The 24459-nt window shown below is 41.1% G+C and overlaps 4 protein-coding genes across 5 annotated transcripts; 3 read left to right on the top strand and 1 right to left on the bottom strand.

The window, feature by feature from the left end:
• The first annotated feature begins 1880 nt into the window (after positions 1-1880).
• On the top strand, positions 1881-3533 carry LOC121967723 (protein trichome birefringence-like 19). Its single transcript, XM_042518125.1, has 2 exons — positions 1881-2444; positions 2633-3533. The coding sequence occupies exons 1-2, from the start codon at positions 1989-1991 to the stop codon at positions 3401-3403; spliced, it is 1227 nt and encodes a 408-aa protein (XP_042374059.1). The 5' UTR covers positions 1881-1988; the 3' UTR covers positions 3404-3533.
• A 1330-nt stretch (positions 3534-4863) lies between these two features.
• On the top strand, positions 4864-6257 carry LOC121968622 (protein trichome birefringence-like 19). Its single transcript, XM_042518942.1, has 2 exons — positions 4864-5380; positions 5470-6257. Exons 1-2 carry the CDS (start codon positions 4955-4957, stop codon positions 6232-6234), a joined length of 1191 nt encoding a protein of 396 aa, XP_042374876.1. The 5' UTR covers positions 4864-4954; the 3' UTR covers positions 6235-6257.
• Positions 6258-16850: 10593 nt separating this feature from the next.
• LOC121967721 (potassium transporter 8-like) lies at positions 16851-21669 on the top strand. Of its 2 annotated transcripts, none has more exons than XM_042518122.1 (9): positions 16851-17332; positions 17480-17981; positions 18113-18166; positions 18957-19217; positions 19287-19339; positions 19415-19538; positions 19636-19890; positions 20428-20834; positions 20950-21669. In XM_042518122.1, the coding sequence occupies exons 1-9, from the start codon at positions 17294-17296 to the stop codon at positions 21553-21555; spliced, it is 2301 nt and encodes a 766-aa protein (XP_042374056.1). In that variant the 5' UTR covers positions 16851-17293; the 3' UTR covers positions 21556-21669. The 2 variants fall into 2 exon arrangements, with proteins under 2 accessions (XP_042374056.1, XP_042374055.1); XM_042518121.1 differs by having other exon boundaries at positions 16855-17332; positions 20926-21669.
• A 191-nt stretch (positions 21670-21860) lies between these two features.
• LOC121967722 (RING-H2 finger protein ATL46-like) lies at positions 21861-24072 on the bottom strand. The gene has a single exon (XM_042518123.1). It carries the CDS (start codon positions 23778-23780, stop codon positions 22770-22772), a length of 1011 nt encoding a protein of 336 aa, XP_042374057.1. The 5' UTR covers positions 23781-24072; the 3' UTR covers positions 21861-22769.
• Between the last annotated feature and the right edge of the window lie 387 nt (positions 24073-24459).

The raw sequence follows: 24459 nt of genomic DNA, 5'->3' as shown, positions 1-24459 counted from the left end.
TGCTACTATTACTTGCTCGACACCGATTCCGTTGATCGATCAACGTTATCATAAATATGGGCTTGACATTACACGGCGAACCCAGCGATCTGACTATGTACTCAAGAGTGATTCAGCTTTTGCGATAGACTGTCTAGTCAGTCAGACTTGTGCCTCGTTCGATTAGACTTGAAGGGAAGGTTTGTGATGCAGATATATCTATGGGGCCCAAAGGAAATTATGGAGAAGAGAGAGGGCATTTTGGTCTTTTCACATGTTGAAGGTTTGGGTTTTTAGAGGAGCACTGTTCACAGAGGAGGAGGAGGAGAAGGGGGGGGGGGGGCTTCGTGGTTTTCTCCGCTGCCAAGGTCACACCATAGGGGGGGGGTCTCCTTCTCCACGCTGACATCGACACTAATGTCAACATCACCGCATCTGTTCTCATCCGAAGTCGGTCGGCTACCCCTTCCCTCTATCGCCACCACTGTCTCCGCCTGCAACCTCATGCACGCTGCCTCCCCATGTCGCCTCCGGCATCACCAACGCTAACGCCAGCGGCCTCCTCTTCCCTCTCTCTCGCATATCGCTGCCTTGGGTGAGAGCAGTAGTCCGCACTGCAGCTTTTGCACCGTCACCTCCTCCACGCTTATCTCCAGCCACTGCCTCTTATGCACGATCAGGTGGCCGCCTTTGATGTTGTCCGCTGTCAACATTCCCTTTTGCCGTTGACGCCATCAGTAGTTGTCGCCTCCGCGCTGCCACTAGCGGTTGCTGCCTCAGCGCCGCCACCAATGGCTATTGCCGCCGGCAGGCAACCTCCTTTCCTGCATCCGTTGTCATCCTCCGATCCGTGCTATCATACATTTCTGACGCCGATCCGATATCCGATCCACATTGACGTGCGCTTTCGGCACTGATATGGCCTTCGAGCCATCGTTATATTTCGGCCATCAAGCTGTTATTTCGTTCTCTCCATGTCATTGTTATATTTCGACCTTCACACCACTATTATAATTGTGAGCTGTTGGTATTATCCAACTGGTGAGCCATTATTATGATCCGACTTGCATGCTATTGTCATATTCCGGCCTGCGTGCCGTTGCTGTATTCCGACAACGTGCCACCTTTCGAATCCATGCTGCATTCGGCATCGTGCTGTCGCCTTCGGACCTAGCTCATCATCCGACTAAGATTCATCTACTCTTTCAGGACACGACGACTTGATTGGCCTTATGACCAACTCATCGGTCTACCAGAGGACATCCCCTGGGCCAGGGTACGTCATCATATTCATTTTTTATTCATTTCATTATTCTACCATTAGCCTGTTCCTTATATATCTGTGGGATTTATCTCGAACATCGGGGTATCAGGGATCGGGGAAACCCGGACCTTGCTTATAGGTAGCGTTGACTAGAAATTTTCTGACGACTTGATCAATATAGAAGATAGTTCATCGTACCCTCTCCTCCGAGATATGACAACTTGATTAACATTCTAACCACATCACATTGATAGATTTTATCTTCTCAACTCTTCGACAAGATCGACAGGATCAAATATCATATGTAAGGAGAGATTGAGGAAATCAATAAGATATTTTATATCCACTGGGATCAACCTCGGTGTCTCTAATTTTTTTTTTTTTAAAAAAACGTGATTTAAGTAGTGTCTCGTCATTATGCTCCGTTATTTTCGGCGTCCATTGGGCCTCTTGCCGTTGTTTCCGTTATTTACGGCAAGAATTGGAAATTTTTGCCACCATCATTTTCGGTTTTGTGCGCCCTTTCAAACGATTTTCATAAATCCAAGAGTTAACAAAAAAAATAAAAAATTGTAAAATTCTATACGACAATGGTCTTCGTTGGTTGACTACCTCGTCCAGCTACTTTATCGGACCAAGTGAAGCAAAGAACTCATCAGATCTCACTTGCCCAATAAATTTTCAAATCGCTTTCTCTGCAGCGTTCAGCCGATCTCCATCTCATCGCCTCCCGGCAAACCCTTCCATGGAGCCTCATCACCCCATTGATCTCTCCTTTTGCGGCCACACCAAGCCCAGGCTCTATCTCCTCTCCTCCTCCTTCTTCCTCCTCCTCCTCCTCTTCGTCCTCGCCCTCATCTCCTCCTCCAAGCAGCCTTCTTTCCCTTCCTTCGACTACCCGCATTCTTCCTCCAGGTTGCCGGCGGGCTGCGACATCTCCCGCGGCGAGTGGGTTCCGGATCCGGCCGCGCCGTACTACACCAACCTCACCTGCTCGCTGATCCAGGAGCACCAGAACTGCATGAAGTATGGGAGGCCGGACAGGGACTTCTTGAAGTGGCGGTGGAAGCCGGCGGCGTGCGATCTGCCCGCGTTCGACGCGGCGCGCTTCCTCGATCTCGTGAGGGGAAAGTCGATGGCGTTCATCGGCGACTCTTTGGCTAGAAACCACATGCAGTCCTTGATGTGCCTCTTGTCCAAGGTAAACCCTTGACCTCTCGAACCTGTTGTTGGATGCAAGATCTGCTTGAGAAAACATGGACAAATTGTTAACAATTTGTCCATGTTTTCTGAAAATCTCCGTCTCTCAATCCTTGTCCATTACTCCTGAATCTCACCAATTGCATGAACAAGGAGACTTCTTAACCACAAATAACTCTCATAATTCAGGTGGAGTTCCCTGAAGACCTCAACTCAACAGATAACTACTTCAAACGCATGTTCTACGCCAACTACAATTTCACCCTATCGAGTTTCTGGTCCCGATTTCTAGTTAAAGCTGAGGAGGTAGATTCAGACGGCCCTAACCACACTGGCCTGTGGAACCTCTACCTCGACGAAGTCGATGACAGTTGGGCTTCCGAAATCGACCAGTTCGACTACGTGATACTATCCGATGGCATCTGGTTCTCACATCCGACATTCTTCTACGAGAAGAGAGAGCTCGTCGGCTGCCACTTTTGCCTCGTCGACAACGTCACCGATCTCCCAATTTGGTACTCCTATAGATCGGCACTCCGGACGACTCTCCGCAGCCTCATCGACATGGACGGATTCAAAGGCAAAATATTTCTACGAACAATTTCGCCGTCTCATTTCGAGAAGGGGGAGTGGAACAAGGGAGGGGACTGCGTGCGGAGGCAACCATTTAAGAAAAACGAGGCGAGATTAGAGGGGAGAGATCTGGACTTCCACCAGATTCAGATAGAGGAGTTCAGGGAAGCCGAGAGGGTTGGCAGGGAGAAAGGAGCGAAGCTGAAGTTGTTGGATGCGACGGGAGCCATGTTGCTGAGGGCCGACGGGCACCCGAGCCGATTTGGGCATTGGGCGCACGAGAACGTGACGCTGTATAATGATTGCGTGCACTGGTGTCTGCCTGGACCCGTCGATTTATGGAGCAACTTTTTGTTTGCGATGATGCTGGACGATCGAGTAGATTGAAGCCGAAGAGATCGATCGAACTTTTGTAATTCTGATGATATCATTAAGTCTCTCTTCTCGACTTGGGTACAAACGCTTTTCGGATGATGGTTGTTCGGATTTGCCCAATTGAATGAAGTTCTTTCTTTTATGGGAATTGATTCGTCATCGTGTGTATCGTCCAAAATGATCATTTTGTGCAGTTGCGTAGCGTGATCATAGCCGATCTTCTCGCAATAATTGACTTCTATGGAAATTCATGCATGTGCATCGCCGACCTTTTTCTGTTTATCACAATGAAGTACTTGCATTACAGCTATGCTATATACTACACTCCGAGTAATAAGTAAAGAATAAAGTAGACAGTTTTAAATTATAATAGAAAATGGAAAAATGTGTATGTCAGTCTCTATTGACTAATGCATTCTCCATTTAATTTTTTCACTTCCTAATCTAATATACTTATCTAATTGTCCTGATATTTTAAGTATAAAAAATTTAAAAATAAGTATAATTATTTTTAAATTCAATATATTAAACAAAAATTTAGTATAATTTTTTTCCACATCAATTGAATGAAAAATATACTAGATTTTCTTTAAATGATACTCAATTGAATGAAAAATATACTAGATTTTATTTAAATGATGTTGAATTTAGGAGGAATTATATTAAGAAGGAAAAAAGTCATGCTCAATTTAATAGAAAATATATTCGATTCTAGTTTAAAGTATAGAATTTAATAGGAATTAGACTTATTTTTAGATTATTTATACTTAAAAAATATGAGGGTCAATTTTAATAGAAAATATACTCGATTCTACTATAAAATGCCGACTTTAAAAGGAATTATACTCATTTTAGTATATTTTCTATCAAATTGAGCACGATTCTTTTTCCACCTCAATTGGATGAAAAATATACTAGATTTTTTTAAATTGTACTAATTGGATAGAAAATTTACTATATTTTCTTTAAATGATATTAAATTTAGGAGGAATTATATTAAAACAAGAAAAAAGTTATGTTCAATTTAATAGAAAATATATTCGATTCTAGTATACAGTACTAACTTTAAGAAGAATGAGTATTTTAAGAAGAATTATACTCATATTTGGATCTTTTGTACTTAAAAAATTTGAAGGACAATTAAATAACAATATTTGCATGAGAGAGTTGAAGTAAATAAAATTTTGTATGTAGAAAGTGAAAATAAAATTTTTTAGTATTGAAGATTACATATAAAATTAAAGTTGTGATTAGAAATTTTTTTCTATTTGCGATGGAAAATTGTGTTTTTTTTTATTTCTTTGATTATAATTTGGGAATAATTTAATATTTAGTGCACATGGATTAGATGGGATTCGGGATTTTTGGTGGTGCAGTTAGTACCTTTTTCCATCAGTGAGCACATGCCACGTGGGTAAGATGGCTTTCTTGGGGTTTTTTAAATGTAAAGTGTAAACCAGAATCTTAGATCGGAGACTTCTGTTTGTCTAATGTGAAAGCTGTTTTCATCTTCTTCTCTCAAAACTGGTAGCTGCATCTTGCAATCAACCATCGTATCTTGCAATGAACCCTCGTGAGCATCCTTTTTGGGGGTGCCCGCCCACACTCCTCGTCTCTTTTCTCCTCCTCCTGATTCTCTCCGTCATTTCCTCCTCAAACCGGCGTTCTTTCCCTTCCTTCAACTACTCACATTCCTCTTCTTCCTTTCCTCCCGCTTGCGATTTCACCAAGGGCGAATGGGTTCGCGATCCGGACCCCCCACGCTACACGAACACGACCTGCTTCGCGATCCAGGAGCACCAGAACTGCATGAAGTACGGGCGGCCGGACACCGAGTTCTTGAAGTGGCGGTGGAGGCCGGCGGCCTGCGAGCTGCCGCGGCTCGACCCGGCGCGCTTCCTGGAGACGGTGAGAGGGCGGTCCATGGCGTTCGTCGGCGACTCCTTGGCTCGGAACCACATGCAGTCCTTGTTGTGCCTCTTGTCCAAGGTAAGGATTGATCAGCTACAATTCGTCGAAATTGGTTGTTAGCGATTAGCAAGATTGCGTCTTGGTTGAGATACCGATTTGTTGATCAGGTGGAGCGCCCAAAAGATGTCTCCAAAACCGGCGACGACTACTTCAAGCAGATGCTCTACTCCACCTACAACTTCACCGTCGCCGTGTTCTGGTCCAGGTTCCTCGTCAACGCCGAACAGGCCGACCCCGACGGCCCCACTCACACCGGCCTGTGGAATCTCTACCTCGATGAACTCGACGACGCTTGGGCGTCCCAGATCGGCCTTTTCGACTACATCGTCCTCTCCGCCGGCAACTGGTTCAACCGCCCCTCCGTCTTCTTCGAACGCCGCCGCCTCGTCGGCTGCAACAACTGCCTTCTCCCCAACGTCACCGACCTCACGAAGAGGTATTCGCAGCGGATGGCCTTCCGCACCGTGCTCCGCGCCCTGGCCGGCGGCCACGGCGGCTTCCGCGGAACGGTCTATATGCGGACGCTCTCCCCGACGCACTTCGAGAACGGGACGTGGAACGGCGGCGGCGACTGCGTGCGGACGCGGCCGCTGGCCGGCGGGGAGGCGAGGCTGGAGGGGCTGCAACGGGAGTACTACGAGGCGCAGTTGGAGGAGTTTCGGGCGGCGGAGAAGATGGCGGCGAGGGGGAAGGGCGTGAGGATGAGGTTGCTAGACACGACGGCGGCGATGTTGGCGAGGGCGGACGGGCACCCGAGTAGGTACGGGCATTGGGCGCACGAGAATGTGACCTTGTACAACGACTGCGTGCATTGGTGCTTGCCGGGGCCGATCGACATTTGGAACGACTTCTTGTTTGCGATGCTGCAATGAAATTGAACGGGATTGTTTTTGATTTCTCGACGAAAAAAACAAAAAATTTGGTTTTTTTTTTTCACACACTCGATCCATAACTTCAAATTGGATGATCGGTAAATTACCTTTAAATTCCAATATTTATTTCAAATGTGATCCAATATTCAAGAAAATATTTTAAATTTTAATTTAAATTATGCTGAATTGAAGAAGAATTATATTTCATTATAGATTTTTGTATTTATATTTTATCATGTATCTAAATAATGTGTACACATGAAATGATACTGAATTTAGGAGGAATTATATTTCATTATGAACTTCTTATATATATATTTTATCATTTACCTAAGAATTATGTGTATAGATAGTGTACTAGATTTGAGTTTAAATGGTAGGGATGACAATGGGTAGTATTTGGATAGAATTTCATATTCTCTGTATCCATTATACCTATACCCACACCCATTCATATATCCATCGGGTATTTAACTTTTATATCCATCCTCATATCCGTCAGAGTTTCGGGTACCCATATCCCTACCATCATTCTATTACTCCATACCATTCTCATTTAAAAAAAAAAAAAATTCAATATACTTGTCAGCTCTTCCTCGTCTCGCGCTCCTTCGATTTGGTGAACATTTTCTGTTGAAAAGAAGATGAGATACGTGTTGATGATCGGATAAAGAGATAAACTAAGTCTTTTTTATAAGAGCATCCACAATAGCATGAGATATTTCTCCCAAATATTTGTGGTCCCCACTTCCACATCACTCTTCAAATATCCTACTATTCAAATATCTCAACTTTCACAATAAAATATCTCACCATCCAAATATTTATGAGTCCCACCAATCAAATATCTCACTCTCAAATATCCTCAACTTCACAATCAAATATCCCACCAATCAAATATTTATGGGTCTCATGACCATTTTATTAACTTACATATAATTTTATATTTAAATAAAATTAATATATATTTTTAATATATTTCGTCTATCATTTATTCATAAATATTTTTTAGACAATTATTCAATATAATTATTTTAATATTAATATTGTATTTAAATGAAAACAATACAACATCGGGCGTACATATTTAAAAAAAACTACAAAATAATTCAAATATTTCACAAAATCAGAATTGAATAACTAAATATTTCATATATAATAAATTAGTTATTTACTCATCATGATGACATGTTTTCCAGATATGTTCAATCAAATCATGACAAAGCTGATGATGCACCTGAGTATCACGTAACTCGGAATTTCTTCGAATGTATTTAGCAAATTCATTGGTTGAGCCATGATTCGCTGTGATTGTATCTTGTTCTTTGCGATCCCAAATTGATATTGCATGACCTTCATCCTCCACAATCATGTTGTGTAAAATAATGCACATATACATGATTTCTTTGCATTTGTCCATAAACCAATGTCGCCCTAGACCTCTTATTATTGCCCAATGAACTTGGAGTACCCCAAATGCCCGCTCGACGTCTTTTCTTGCAGCCTCTTGTCTTTCCTTAAATTTCATTCTTTTTGGATCTTGAGGGCAGGAAAAACTTTTGATGAAAGTGGCTCATTCCGGATATATACCATCTGTTAGGTAATACCCTTTTGTATATTGTGTACCGTTCACAATAAAATTAACTTCCAGTGCATTTCCTTTCAAGACGTCATTAAAAATAGATGATTCATTAAGCACATTGATGTCATTGCGAGATCCAACAACTCCAAAAAAAATGCATGTCATATCCACAAATCGACAGATGCGACTGCCTCAAGCACAATTGTTGGATAGCCATGATCACCTCGTGTGTACTGTGCCCTCCACGCAACCGGATAATGTTTCCAGGCCCAATGTATATAATCAAGACTTCCTAACATTCCAGGGAAACCATGCTTTTGTTCATGCATTTCAAGCAAACGAGTGATGTCAATTGCATTGGGTTTTCTTAAGTACTCACCTCCGTATATTTGTATCACGCATTGGCAAAAGTTGGACAAGCATTCAAGGATAGTACGTTGTTTCACCCATTCGCAAGTACTCGTCAAATTGGTCGGCGGAACCTCCATAAGTCAGTTGACGGATAGCCGCCGTGCATTTTTAAAGCGGCGACAGACCTTTTCTCCTTGCTGCATCTTCTCTTCATTTAAAAAATCCACTAGGATGATTTTCCAAATCAGTGACTATGCGCAAAAATAACTCTTTTCTCATTCGGAATCATCTTCGGGACATATCATCGGTATACACCGGCTCAACACAGAAATAATCATTGACAAGTTGAGTGTGTCCAGCTACACGATCTCTGTTAATTGTTGTTCTTCTTTTTGTACTTCCATGATAATCTTGCACGAATTCAGTCACTCTAAATTGATTGTGCACTACCATCATGAATCACCGAGATCTGATATTGTAGGGCTCGTTGTGTCTTCGGGAATATTATGACGAACTTGAGAACTTTCTTCAGAATTTTTGTCGATATTTGGAGAGTTGAACAAATCCCTAAAATAATGACCAGAATTTTTATCCATTTCTCTTTAAATTTTTGGTAGGCAATGAGTATGGAAATGATGAAAATAGATGAAAGAAAGGATGTATATATAGGGAGAAATTGAACGTTAGCCAACATTTAAGTTTTCAAACGTTTAATTTTCCGAACGTTATTTTTTCAAACGTTAACGTTTGATTTGTTTTTAATTTTTTTAATGTTCTGAATTTAATTAAATTTAAAAAATAAAAAAATCTAAAAGTCACGGCACCCACCATTTTTGGTGGGGCCCATCATATTTGAGTAGAATAAAAAAAAAATAAAAAACTGTAAATAGTGACAACCCACCAAAATGGTAGGCCCCACAAGAGGAAATCACCGGGCAAACATTTGTAGCCGGTGATTTCCATTCATCCCTCAAATATCCTCCACAATGGGGGATATTTGAGAGGGGGGATATTTGGAGAAATTTTCCCTCCAAATATCCCCCATTGGAGATGCTCTAAGACGAAAAACGGGTTAAAGTTTTTTCTTTCTCAATATATATATATATATATATATATATATATATATATATATATATATATATATATATATATATATATACACGGATATCAAGTAGGGTATGGGTAGGATTTTATCACATCCGCCTCCATATGTATACTCAAAATACTCCTACCTGAATACCCATTTATTATAATCGGATATAAAAATTTCCTCCATATCCTCCTCCATTCGGGTCGGATGTTAGATTATCCATCGGATTCGAATAAAATTATTATCTCTATTAAATTATACTGAATTTAGAAGGGATTATATTTTATTTTCGATGAATGATGTCTCTTTTTTAGACTTGTTGTACTTCTATTTTATAATAATCTTTTGAAAAATTAGTATGGATTATAGAGTTGAAATAAATATTCTTTACATAAGGACAGATGCAAACCACTTACAGTGTTAGGCTGTACCTATAGCTCATATGCACTTTTTAGATTTATTTGATCATTAAAAAGAACTGGATACCTAAAAGAAGAGGAAACATGTACTTATATTTTGTAATAGTATCTTGAAATATGCATATAAATAGTTAATTAGATGAATTAATATGAATTAGGTAGTTGAAATAAATATTCTTTGACTGAAGGACAGATGCAAACCACTTACGGTGTTAGGCTGCCCCTATAACTCATATGCACTTTTCAGATTTATTTGATCATCAAAAAGAGCTGGATACAGGAAACATGTGCAAGCAATTAGAAGTTGGCACACACCCTCGACGGGCATTACCTCATTAGGAGGAGAGCATGTGAAATTCTCAAACTTCACGCCCCTTGTTGCTACTACATTGACTATGATTGGAGTGCTGAGTTGGTTTCAACTCACAAGTCTGCTCCTCTTCGGCTTCCAAAAGTAAGTGAATTGTGAATTGGTGATGGATGACTTTGTCGTAGTCTCCTGCTGCAAGCCACTTTGGACCTTCTAAAGATGGCCCAATTGGTAAGTTTGTCTCCTACATTAATTCTCTTGGGCTCTGTTTCTTGTGTCGTATCTCTTAGGTTAGGATGGAATCCTCATGGGTTGAAACACCACTCATAATTTTCTTCATGATCCACCCTGACTAAACATTTGAAAGAAAAGTTGCATGTGAGAATTGTCGGTCTAGGTGCTGGGTGAGTAAATGGCACGCCAAACTAACAAGGATGTAGCTCAAGGTCCCCATCAAATTGCTTGGCCTCAAGTTCATGCATCGACTTGCACGCATTCATGGCCCTCCCCTTCCAACTACAAATCTCATGAGCCAGTCCCTTTCTACGTGAGAATGGAATTAATCAATGATCTATGCAGAGAACTTCCAGGAAGCTTCAGTTTTTTCAAGGGTGGGTTCCTCTCATCTTTGTTTTCAGACCTCTCAGATTCTAACCCAATCATGAGGACGATATCTATACAAATCCAAATAGGGAACCCTTTGTAGATCTTGTGCAATTAAACTGACATTGTTGGTTGCTACTCGGAAAATCTAGAGGTTCCACTGTACAAAAATTTTGTACAAAGGTCTGAACCTTTTCCTAGCTACCATGTGTTCTTTTAAATTAAATTTTGGATCGCCTGCGGAACTTAACACATTTGATCCAAAACTTAATCTATTTGTTCTTTTAGGTTTTGACTTGGATCTCCTGCGGAACTTAACACGTTCGACCCAAGTCTCCTTAAGTTATTAATTCCATTAAATATTAATTTCCATAATTGGTTCCCAGTACTGACGTGGCGAGGCACATGGCCTTCTTGGATATGGGAGCAACCACCACCGACTAGACAAAACCTTTTATAGAAATCTAATATTTAATTTCCTAAAATAACTTTAGGTTAACCAAAGAGAACAATCAAATCACAAGGAAAAGAAAAAACAAAAGAACACAACATCGAAAAACATATTCGAAATTCTAGAACGTAAGCCTATTGTATTTGGTATTATTTCCATAAATAACTAGCATGATGCGGAAAAGGAAAAACTACTAGTTATACCTTCTAGAAAGACCTCTTGATCTTCTACCGTATTCCTCTTCTAACCTCGGACGTTGTGTGGGCAACGATCTACCAAGATGAGAAACCACCAACCACCAACCACCAACCACCAACCACCTTCTTCTCCTCCTAGCTAGGTTCGGCCACAACAAGGAAGCTTCACCAAGGAAGAAAATCAAAACACCAACCAAGCTCCAAGAGATGCTAGCTTCCTCTCCTTCTTCTTCTTCTTCTCCAAGTAGTATCCGGCCACCACAAGAGCTCCAAGCAAGAGATAAGTTTCGGCCACCACAAAGAGGAAGAAAAGAAGAAGATGGCCGGCCAAAATAACTTTCTTCAAGCATGAAGAATTTCGGCCACCACCAATGCTCCAAGGGATGCTAGAGACGAGACTTGCTTTCTCTCCTTCTTCTCCTTCCTTGATCCGGCCACCAACAAAAGCTCCACCAAGAAGATAGGTTTCGGCCATCAAGAGGAGAGGAGAGAAAGGGAAGGGCCGGCCACCATACCAAGGGAAAAGAGGGAGAAAAATAATAGAGGTTATCCCATGAAGGCACCCTCACCCCTTCTTTTATATTCCTTGGCCTAGGCAAATTAGGAAATTTAATTACAATAAAATTTCCTTAATTTCCTTGACATGATTTAATTGAGAAAAATTAAATAAAATTTCCCAATTTAATCTCTAATGGCCGGCCACTTCTAGAGGAAATAAATTAGACAAGTTTTAACAAATTAAAACTTCCTAATTTGTTTCCGGAAATTTTAAAAATTTCTCTTTAAAAATCTCTTCATGGTTGATAAAGGAAATTTCTATAATTTTAATTTTATCAACATGTGGATAATTTTTAAAGAGAAAATAAAATAACTCATCAATCTACAAATAAGGAAAGAGATCTAATCTCTTTCTTTAATCTTTTGTAGATCTTTTACAAGAGAGATATTTTAATTTTAATTCTCTTTAAAAAATTATTTCTTCCACATAATAAAAACTAAAATTAAAATCCCTTTTAATTTAATTTGGCCGGCCCCCACTAGCTTGGGTTCAAGCTAGGGCCGGCCACCCAATATTATACCTAGGCCGGCCCTAGCTTGGTTCCCAAGCTAGCTTGGCCGGCCCCTTATTGGTGGGTATAGAAGGTGGGTATAGGTGGGTATAGAACTTCTACAAATAAGAGGCTACGATAGGGACCGAGAGGAGGAATTGGTTTTGGTCTCCCGATAAAATTAAGCATCCCGTGTTCGCCCCGAACACACAACTTAATTTTATCAATGATAATTCATTCCACTAGAGAACTATCATTGAACTACCGCACCAATCCCAAATTACATTTTTGGGCTCCTTCTTATTATGAGTGTGTTAGTCTCCCTGTGTTTAAGATATCGAATGTCCACTAATTAAGTGAGTTACTGACAACTCATTTAATTAATATCTAAGTCCAAGAGTAGTACCACTCAACCTTATTATCATGTCGGACTAAGTCCACTGCAGGTTTAACATGACAATCTTTATGAGCTCCTCTTGAGGACATTATCAACCTAGTATCTCTAGGACACAGTTTCCTTCTATAATCAACAACACACACTATAAGTGATACCATTTCCCAACTTATCGGGTTTATTGATTTAACGAACTAAATCTCACCCATTGATAAATTAAAGAAATAAATATCAAATATATGTGCTTGTTATTACATTAGGATTAAGAGCACACACTTCCATAATAACCGAGGTCTTTGTTTCTTTATAAAGTCAGTATAAAAGAAACGACCTCAAATGGTCCTACTCAATACACTTTGAGTGTACTAGTGTAATTATATAGTCAAGATAAACTAATACCTAATTACACTACGACCTTCCAATGGTTTGTTCCTTTCCATCATGGTCGTGAGCTACTGTTTATAATTTATAAGGTACTGATAACATGATCTTCTGTGTGTGACACCACACACCATGTCATCTACAATATAAATTAATTGAACAACTACATTTATCATAAATGTAGACATTTGACCAATGTGATTCTTATTTCTAGATAAATGTTTATACCAAAAGCTAGGCTTTTAGTATACACTTCAACAGACATGAAAGCTAGCTAGCTGCTACCTGGTCTCGTGAAGTCTAACTATTTTTTCTACTACTTGTTTGATTGTGATTATGCTTATGATTATGATGTGATATGATTTACACTCTAACCTTAATTTAGTGGCCTATTACTTTTTCTTTCACTTCATTCTGCTGAATGCTGATAGGGTTTGCTGCATCAATCATTGATTGGATGAAGATTGATACAGAAGAAACTGATGAGAGGGGCATTATCACGACTTGAGGTCCCACTTTGCATATCTCAGATTGGGTGGACCAGTTGATGTTACAGAGGCCTAATCGGGGCACGTAAGCTCTCTTGTCCTCTTGAGCAAAGGATGGCAAGTGCAATGGCCTCCAGATGGGCAAGTTCACCTAAAAGAGAAGGATGGTTTTGATATATCGATATTGAAATGTTTCAAGTTCGGATAATACTGACTGATACAGTGAAGTGTGATGGGAAGGGGATGCACAGTCACCGATGGCTAACGTTCAGAGGATGAACATTTCAAGCACCCAAACTATTCTGCAATTGAGCTGAAACTATTCAGTAACCTTTAGAAATTACTGCTTGCTCCATTGAGGTTCATGAAAAAGTTGAAGGAAATTAATAAAAGTCAAGAAAGATTAAAGTAGTTCTTTGGTAGCCAACATCAACAAAGAAATTGAATGAACTTTATATGGTGGAAAAATAAATTACAACAAAAGAAGTACAAGAGTTTTTGTTATTGGAGAGAGACAGATGGAAAAGCCAACTACATATATATATTTCGGCCATCCTTTTCGACGTCATTCTCACTAGCATTAGATTATTATTTTATTAGAGGATTTGGTATTTTATATTGGACATGAAAGTCTCTCTTGGTACAAAATATAGCTTTAGTTAAAAGTTTCAGCTTGTTCAATCCGAACCAATCTAAGTGATAGGAATAGGGAGGGATATAGGTTTGGTTACTTGTGAGTGTATCTCACTTATGTCTTTAAAATAGTGATAATCACAATGGAAATTTTGAAAGTTGTTTAATGGTAAATCCTACTTGCTTTAGTTTAGTCGTATAAATTTTTGAGGTAAATCTATGTTAATATTTTATTGGCATGGCCCAACTGGACTCTCTTTTTTTTCTTAGTAATTAGTGGAGACTAAATTCGATTAGCAATTTAAAAACTCATATGTGCTATTTGAGATTCTCCATCACTTTCAAATGATGATGAAGATGAGTCTGAAGAGTTTTTCTTTTCTTGCGGTTTAAAGTACAAAGGCTACTAGCTTTCTTTCATTTTCCTGATCTCTATCCAAATTATACTTTACTTGATGATTAAGCCTCCATGGTGACAAACATGCCTTCCAAATATTTACTATTAAAATTTTTTACCAATGTGTACAAGTCCACAATCAGAGTCTACATCAAGTGTCCTTGAAAAACTATTCAATGTGCCCTTAAATGTATCTCGGTTGGCAATCTCTTCTCCAATTGCTATGGGAGCCATTGACCATTTTATTGAATTATGCATGCATTTGTGTCGCAATTAATCTCTCTAGTTCTCCTCTTGAAATTTGCAATTTGTGTTTGTAGAAGGCCATTCTTGACTAGTCAAAAATTGGATGAGTCTTCATGCAATTCATGTCCTTCTTCCATTACAAGAGTCATGTCAAAGTTTATTCAAAAGTATGTCTCCATTATCCTTCTTCAAGAGTTGAAATCTCAATCATTACCTATAGCAAAAAAAAAATCTAGCTCTTTAGCTCGAATATCATCCTTGGGCTCACAAATGGTTTCCTTGGTGATGCCACTGACCTTCCTGAGTTGAACATTCTTAGTGATGCTCATTGCTATTTAGAATGCATACAAAAGGCTCCCCATAATTCGCATCAAAATGAAGTAGCACTATTAGGTTCTCCAAGACATGCATTAGGTCTGGCACATATTTACTCAACATAGACACTTGGAAGAAGTCATGAATTCCATCCATAAAGGGAGGCAAGGAAAGCCTATAAATTATTGGGTCAACTCACTTCAAGATTTGAAATGGCTTGATGAACTTTCAAACTCTTGGAATTTTTTGAGAATTTCAAACTATTTGAGGCATTTTAGAAAGCAAGTAGGCAGATGGGATGATTAGATTTAGACACAAGAATCAATAACTGTAAATTTGTGGTGAAATCTGACCTTAAGAACTTTCCAAATAAAGCATCAACTTTCCATCATTTGCAATCTGTGGATGTCCTACTGTTGGTATAATTTGTTCTTATTCCATGGAAAAATATGTCTTCCTAACATCCACCTCATCAATTGGAAAAAGATGATTACACTCGTCTTTAGCATTTTCGTCAGTCTACTCAATATCATCAGGGGATAAATCATAATAATTAAGGGACAAGATGGATAGAGGATGAATTGTATCGGATACTTATTAGATAAATCTGTCATCTATTTATCATCTCAGCTAAGTGTATAGAAGTCATCTACTTGTTCTCTCGGGATGAACTAGTTGCTAGTGTATGAGGTGTTGCCACAATGAGATCTGGGGGTTAAATCCTGACTAGTAGCCAGGTTCTTACCCTTCCCTATGCACTAGTCATTGTCTAGGCTAGCGGCCCCCGTGATTTACCTCCTACGTGTTGGCCTAGGGACGGATTGACAGAGACGCTGAGGACGAGCGAATCATCTTTTACCACAATAGAAGCCATCTACTTGTCCTCTCGGATGGGTCTAGTGGCTAGCGCATGAGGTGTTGCCACAATGAGGTCTGAGGTTCGAATCTCGGCAAAGCCGAGGTAAATACCTCCCTTATGTACTAGTCACAATTCCAAAGGCTAGTAGCCGCCCATGATTTACCTCCTCCGTGTTGACCCTGAGACGGATTGGCGGGAGCGCTGGGGACGAGCGTATTCACTTTTTGCCACAATTGCCACAATAGAAGTCATCTACTTAGTCCCCTCGAGACGATCTAGTGGCTAGCACATGAGGTGTTGTCACCATGAAGTCTGAGGTTCGAATCTCGATAAAGTCGAGATAAATACCTCTCTTATGTACTAGTCACTATTCCAAAGGTTAATAATCGTCCATGATTTACCTACTCTGTGTTAGCCTTGGGATAGATTGACGAAGACACTGGGGGTAAACGTATTTACCTTTTGTCACTATAGATGCCATCTACCAAGATCAAGGTCATGAATTTGGTAATCCATCCAGAGTTTAGTTCCTTACAAGGCAGATGAAGAACTCTAATTTGCATCTCCATCTTTATGGAGATGAGCGATAGGTGATTACGGAAGTAAAGGCCATGGAAATGGTTGTTCGTTCGGATAAAAGTCGTGGAAGTGAGTCATCATCCCAAAGATTGCTATGTCAAGTTCCGTTTGATAAGTCAATGCCCACTTGCACCAAAAGGAGCACCGAGCTATCACTTCCTTTTTCAACCGCCATGGCCTGTAACTTTCTTCCTTTCACTCCTTTTCAAAGCTTAATACTTCCCCTATTGACTAGTTAAAAAAATCGGCTACCTAACCATCCACCACCCTCGCGTTGTGTTTGCGCGTGTTGTGATTTGCGAGACTCCCAGAAACTGAAGGAAAAAAAAAATCTTTTCTTTTTATGCAATAGGACACAATGTTGAGTCTTCCCTGCTGCGGAAGAGGAGGGAACAAAATGTGGAGTCCCTGCCGCGGAAGAGGAGGGAGAAGAGTAGGCAGGAGCAGAATCCAAAGTAGAGTAGAGGGAAACACTAGTGCAGTGACAATATTCTATGTTTCTTCTTGATCCTTTTGCGTCTTCTTTGTGGCTTCCGCCCCCTGGATTCTCTAGGCACTCTCATTTGCCACCTCCTCAAATCCACATAAAAAATGGCACCCTAATCCCCTTTGTCTGCTACCGTATGCACCCCTTTTGAAACTTCAACTGCCATAGCGACGATATAAAAAAAGACGAAGCGTGGGAGGACTGTGAGGTTGCGCTTGCTCGGCAGCAATGGATCTCGAGAGCGGGCACTGTCTCAGAACGTTTAAGGTGAGTTGATTTGCAAAGTTTGTTTTTTTCCCACATCGAAGTCAAGAATCTGTGGTTGCTTGTTGACTTCTCGATGTGAAGTTTGGATTTTGATGGGATATTCGAGTTCAGAGTCTGTGGAACCCTTGTTTTGCTTTTGGATTGCAGAAACAATCTTGGAGGTCGGTTCTGATGCTGGCATACCAGAGCTTGGGGGTAGTTTACGGGGACCTCAGCACGTCGCCCCTTTACGTTTACAAGAGCACCTTCGCCGATATCGAGCACACGGAGAGCAACGACGAGATCTTTGGCGTGCTCTCCTTCGTTTTCTGGACGCTCACCCTTATCCCCCTCCTCAAGTATGTCTCCATAGTGCTTCGCGCCGATGACAACGGCGAAGGTGGCACATTTGCACTCTACTCTCTTCTATGCCGCCAGGGAAGCATTGGCCTCCTGCCAATTCACCAGCTCGCTGACCAGGAGCTGTCCACTTACAAGAAAAACGATGACACTGCCGCTAACGTCGCTGCCTCTGGCCCTGTCACTTCTGCCTCAGTTATAAGGAGACTATTAGAGAAGCATCAAGCCTTGCAGCTCACGCTGCTCATTCTTGCGTTGATTGGGACTTCCATGGTTATTGGGGATGGAATCTTTACCCCTGCAATCTCTGGTTGTAATTTTGTTCCCTGTTTCTGCAATCTGAGGCATAACAACTTTTCTCTTGTTTCTTTTTTCACCAAAAATATCTTAATGGTAAAATCATTAGCTTCTTCGATCTAATATTGTCTTTGATACTTACAGTTTTCTCAGCAGTCTCGGGGCTTGAGCTCTCTATGTCTAAGGAACATCACAAATGTAAGAAGTTGCTACTGTTTGAAGCCTAGATTGTGCATAGTAACTATATGTAGTTTATACAAAGAGATGTATCTATTCCTCAATCATGGTTTCTTTTAACCAGTTTGGGCCAATGACATACTTTTTTGCCTTTTCTTTTCCGAGGATTAAAGACTCGATTTCAGATATACTTTTCAAAGATTTTTTCTAATGGTATTTGAACTAAGAACATACTTTTGTATTTTCCCTGTTTGTTTTTGTCAGTTTAATGGCCCGTTTATTTTAGAAAAGTAATTTTGTTTCTTCCTGTATTTCTTATTTTTCTCTGAGAAACTCATGTGTCTTGGATTGATTTTGAGGGTCATAGGAGGGAAGTTTAGAGTAAAAAGTTACTAAATTGCATTGACCAGTTCCATTTGGGCACTGCTGAAGCTACTTCACAAGTTACTAGATTTTTAATTTGTGCGTCATTAACCTAATCAGATTGACATAATTGATATGTTGAGGCCACAACAAAGTTATCTAACCTCTAGAATGTTATACATCAAATTTGCAAAATGATGAACATCTATCATCTCTTGATCTTGTTATCTGTTCGTTAGATGTCGTCATGATTGACTTTCTATTCTATATGCCATTTTTATGCTTGATTTCCCAAGACCAGCTATGTAATCTTGCATGCAAGCTATATTGATTTTGTTCCTTTAATTATGAACTCTGTTATGCATGGTAACATTTAGCCATTATTCTATCTAGTTGTTCATGTAGACACTTTTCCTATCTTCTCACCATCATAAGTTGTAATCTCCAGATGTTGAGGTTCCAATTGCATGCCTCATTTTAATCTGCTTGTTTGCGGTGCAACATCATGGCACACACCGACTGGGATTCCTTTTTGCTCCAATCATTCTTGCTTGGTTATTATGCATAAGCATAATTGGGGTGTACAACATTTTCTACTGGAATCCACATGTGTATCGTGCCCTTTCTCCGCATTATATGTATAACTTTCTGAAGAAGACTCAAAGAGGAGGGTGGATGTCACTGGGTGGTATTTTGTTATGCATAACAGGTTTGTCAAATTGGCTCATCATGTTAGCGTATTGCTGCTATCTCAATCTCACATGCTGCTTTCTTGTAGGTTCTGAAGCTATGTATGCTGATCTGGGGCATTTTTCCCAATTGTCAATAAAGGTATGCTAAAATTTATCGATTAGTTTACTAATTATCATAATTAAGTCCTTCAATGTACTAATTAGCCTTGTGCAGATTGCATTTGCTTTTGTGGTTTACCCATCCTTGCTGCTTGCTTACATGGGACAAGCTGCATACCTCTCTCAGCATCACATTATCCAAACTGACTATCGAATTGGTTTCTACGTTTCTGTGCCAGGTATTTCTCTCATTTAGAGGCCTAATCTCTTTCAGGATTGATAAGCATAGTAATGCAGGGTGTTCACCAGATCTACATGAAAATTTTCTTTAATTAGAGAATATACGATGGCCGATCATGGGAATTGCTGTTCTTGCGGCTGTGGTGGGAAGTCAAGCAGTCATCACAGGTACTTTCTCAATCATCAAACAGTGCTCTGCTTTGGGATGCTTTCCAAGGGTGAAGATAGTGCATACATCATCAAGAACGCGCGGTCAGATATATATACCGGAGATCAACTGGATTTTGATGATACTTTGCTTAGCAGTCACTGTTGGTTTCAGAGATACAAAGCGCCTTGGCAATGCATCAGGTATGGCATTGTTAAGCTTCACTTTCGTACCCTATGCTCGAACTATTCTTTGGGATACCTCCAATCATGGGAATTGCTGTAAGTTTCTTTAGTGATATGCATCAATTATTTTAAAAGTTGAGTTTGTCCTTGCCGTTATATTGGATTGGAATTGGATAAACACTGTCATTGAAATTGCTTGGGTCTGTTAGTTTAGACTCGCCTGGTTCGATAGGCTGCTTCTTGTCTCGTGTTTAGGTTTATCAAGTTTGTTTTGCTATTTTACGGCTCCTAAGCAGCCTTGACTTTCCTCATTTTTATTGTAGTTTCACTTAGTGTTTCTTTTCTACTTGTTAAGTTGGTAAATATTATTGCCTTCATTTTCTGCTTATTGCCTCGATATCGATTATGCTTGTTTAAGGCATGTTATTGACTATTTAGAATAACTCAAAAGTAGCAAGATTTCGACATGGTGTTGGCAAACTTGGCAGTGGAAATGGTGTGAATTTAAACAAAATAGCATTTATTTTGTTTACTGATGGCATCATGTCTGTGCAGGGTTGACTGTCATCACTGTTATGCTGGTCACCACTTGTTTGATGTCCTTAGTGATGGTCCTCTGTTGGAACAAGAGCATATTTCTTGCTGTATGCTTCGTTGTTTTCTTCGGTTCCATTGAAGCACTCTTCTTCTCGGCCACTCTGATTAAGTTCCTCGAAGGAGCTTGGGTTCCCATTGCACTTTCTTTTGTGTTCGTTGCTATCATGTATATCTGGCATTATGGCACCATTAAGAAATATCAGTTTGACCTTGATAACAAAGTTTCCCTCAACTGGCTCCTAAACTTAGGTCCTACCCTTGGCTTTGTACGTGTCCAGGGCATCGGTGTGATTGACACTGAACTTGTATCAGGCATTCCTGCAATCTTCTCCCACTTTGTCACCAACTTGCCTGCATTCCACCAGGTATTATTCACTTATTAGTGATTTCAAGGTACAAGCTCATGTTTCACTTTGTTGCGAAAGATCATGCTACTCTGTAAATTTCTTTACTCAGGTCGTTGTTTTCCTCTGTATCAAGTCGGTGCCAGTGCCATACATTCAAGCTGAGGAACGCTTCCTAGTTGGCCGTGTTGGCCCGAAAGAATGCAGGCTATATAGGGTCGTTGTCCGGTATGGGTATCATGACATACAAAAGGATGATTCAGAGTTCGAAAGGGATCTGATTTTCAGCATTGCCGAGTTCATCCGCTCAGAAGTATACAAACCCTTCGGCCTGAATGAAGAAACTGAGAACGGCAATGAGAAAATGGCCACTGTCAGCACCGATTCAAGAATTCAAGGGGAGAAAGTGGAACCAGAAGACGCGTCAGGCCTCTCAGGAGAAATACTTTTGCAGGTTCAAGTGCCCCAAAAGCAAGTAAGATTCACACTGCCCCAGAGCCCACCAAAAGAAGAAGGCAATAAGGAAGAGTTGCTGGAACTAATGGAGGCTAGAGAAGCAGGAATGGCATTCATTCTGGGGCATGAGTACATGAGGGCTAAGAGCGGATCGAGTCTTGTTAAGCGACTGGTGGTTGATCTGGGCTACGAGTTCCTTCGAAGGAACTGCAGGGATCGTCGTGCCTATGCTTTTACCATCCCTCACGCTTCGACGCTCGAGGTTGCGATGTTGTACCACGTTTGAACTCCAATGGCCGATCTGTACAGATTGTGCCATGTAAATTGTAAATTGAAATTGTAAATGATAATGTAATGATGGAGAAAAGTGAGCAGGAGGTGCTCTGTTCTGCCTCGACTATACTTGTACATTTTTAGGTGGTCTGTTTTGACATCTGATACAGGTGCTCATTACTGAAAGAGATTACAAATTCTTGCTGTAGGAGTTTGGTAAATTGAGATGTATACTGAGGTCAGCCTACTGTCTCATGGTTGTCACTTGAGTCTTCGTTGAGGAGCTTGATGAGAAGAGAGCCTAAAAGGTAATGGAGGGAAAAGGGCATGGCACTGGACATGTTTGGTGCTTTCTAAGATGGAAACTGAGCCCATGTTGGGTGGTTCTGCATTTTTCCTTGTCACTTCTTTGTGGTGGACCGCAGACATCATCTGCAATGTGCTGTTGTTGTCCATATAGTACAAAAGTGAGCACGATAAAGAATCCACAATTGCATTCCTTTTCAGTGGAAACTGTAAAGTGTTGGATTGCCACAGAATGTGAAATTTGAATTCTTCGATCAGGATGAGAATGAAGAAACAATAAACATAAGATTTGCTGCTTCTTATCAAGCAGCAAGTCACAACTATTTGAGCACAATTACAATTGAAATGGGAGAGTCAAATCTGATCATCAAAAATTGTACCACATTTGCACTCAATGTAATGCATGTCATAGTTTGAGCAAACATTACTAAAATGCAGAGCTTTTTGGCTAGTAGAAACCAATGAAAAATTGTAACAAATGGACTTGGTGCATTTTGTAGATCGTCCTCATTGATACAGCTCCATGGTGGATTTGACATAAAATAGGGATCCCTGGAAGGAGCTGGTAGATTTGTTTTGATATTGTCAGGACTTCTTCTCTAAGACAAAAACAAGAAAGCTGCATCACTGGGAGTAAATCGATCTCTTATGGTAAGTAGCTCTCAAATGGAAGGTATTCACTGCCAAGTCCCTTGGATTCCCCATCATCTTGAAGAAGAGACGTCAGAAATGCTTCTTGACCAAAGAAGCATCTTCATTGTTACTGTCAGTTCTCTGCAACTTTAACTAGTAAGTTTTGATGCGTTTCTTGGCCCTTTGAGCAGTCGAATTCGACAAGAGTTTCCTATTCCTAAATTCCTAAGACGGGCATCAGGTCAAATGAAATGGAGTAGAACCAAACTAGAGATGACAAGCCATAGTTCATGCCTCCTCCATGCACGGAGTAATCCACGGCAAGCCTCTATCGAACGTAGCAGCAGTATCAGCAGAGACAGGGAACTTCCCATTCTTATCGGACCACTGCCAAATCTTGGACACGGACAAGCTCTCATCTCTACTCATTGCATTTCCAGTGGTCCTTCTTCCCCTGGTGGAAGAAGCAGTGAGATCCACTCGGAGATTAGCATCGGCGACCACATACTGGTAAGATCCCATGGAGAAGCACCTCCTACCATCCAAATTGCTACTGCTCGTCTCCCCCAGATCTGTGATTTCCGCGGCACCATCTGTATCTCCACAGCTCAATTTCTTGAACTTTCCAAGCCTAACAGAGAGCATTCTTTCCTTGGCTTCTTGAACTTCTTGGAATTCCTCTTCGTCGGCGGTCGGATCATCGAAGCCGAACATGGGGTTCTCGATCGCGATCCCCTGAGAGAATATGAGGCCCCGGCAAAGGGGGCAGGAGGAGTTGGAGAGAAGCCAAGTGTCGATGCAGGCGAGGTGGAAGGCGTGGCCGCAAGCGGGCAGTAGGCGGAGCTTGTCTTCGGGCGCGAACTCGGCGAGGCAGACCGCGCAGTCGAAGGGGTCCTTGGAGCCGAGGATCTCGGCGTAGAGAAAGAGGGGGAGGGCGTCGATGTGGGCCTGATCGAGTCCGGAGTCGTGGATGTGGAACAGTTGCTGGAGCTGGCGCTGGAGCGTGCCGGGGTCTCCAGGGAGGCGCGTGCGGCGGGTGCGGATGGGCGAGCCGGCGGCGGCGGCGGCGGAGGAAGGGCGCGTGCGGAGGAGGAAGCGAACGAGGAGGTGGAGGAGGCCGGAGAGGAAGAAGATGAGCGCGAGGACGACGATGGCGAAGAGAACCGCGGGGCTGATCCGGGAACTCGAGGAAGAGGGCGACGACGACGAAGGGATCAAGGAATCCCTCCTCCATGTGCGAAAGCGATGAGAAGAGACTCCATTGGTGGTCGACGGAGGAAGTGGCAGAACGACCTTCATCACCTTGCTCAGTGATCCGCGACCAAATCCACAGCATCTGAAGCAAGAAAGGGGAGCCTTTTCAGGGTCGCACCACAAATCTTGTGGCAGATCACATGCTTGTGGAGCAGGTATCTAGTCTAGGGTTTGGTTGTTCGAGCATGCAAGAACAAAAAGGGTTTCCAAACAATACAATAGTAGCAGCCAGGAAGGAAAGGGGGCGCTTTTGCAGCGGCCGTCTATATAAGACAGGGAAAGTTTGAACTAGGATTTGGGAAGGGGACGTCGTGTCAATGAATTCGGTGCCTCATCTTCGGTTTGTTTTTCACTCATTGTAGCATGGTTGTTAGCTTCCGCATCAGAAATAATACGAACGCCTCCCAATGTGTAATATGTAGATTTAAACTTTAACGTCTTTAAAAAATATCTAGTGGTTAATACATGATACTATCAATTTAATATCTGAGATTTAAATTTCAATGTAATTGAGATAAATACCTCGTAAATCACTCACATGAGTAATTCAGGTTGCAGTTGTAATTCATTTCAGTATTTTTAATTGGGATCATGTATTCCGTCGATTAGTCTTGATGACAACCAACTCGGCCATACAAAAAATTTTCATATGTTATCAGGTAAATCGAGAGGTGCTCATGATGATTTATTAAAAAGGTACCCTACTTTGATGTTTGGAAGGACC

The sequence above is a fragment of the Zingiber officinale genome, chromosome 3B (assembly GCF_018446385.1).
Source record: "Zingiber officinale cultivar Zhangliang chromosome 3B, Zo_v1.1, whole genome shotgun sequence".
NCBI lineage: Eukaryota > Viridiplantae > Streptophyta > Magnoliopsida > Zingiberales > Zingiberaceae > Zingiber > Zingiber officinale.
Note: the sequence above shows the minus strand (reverse complement) of the source record. Positions and strands in the feature narration are given on the sequence as shown.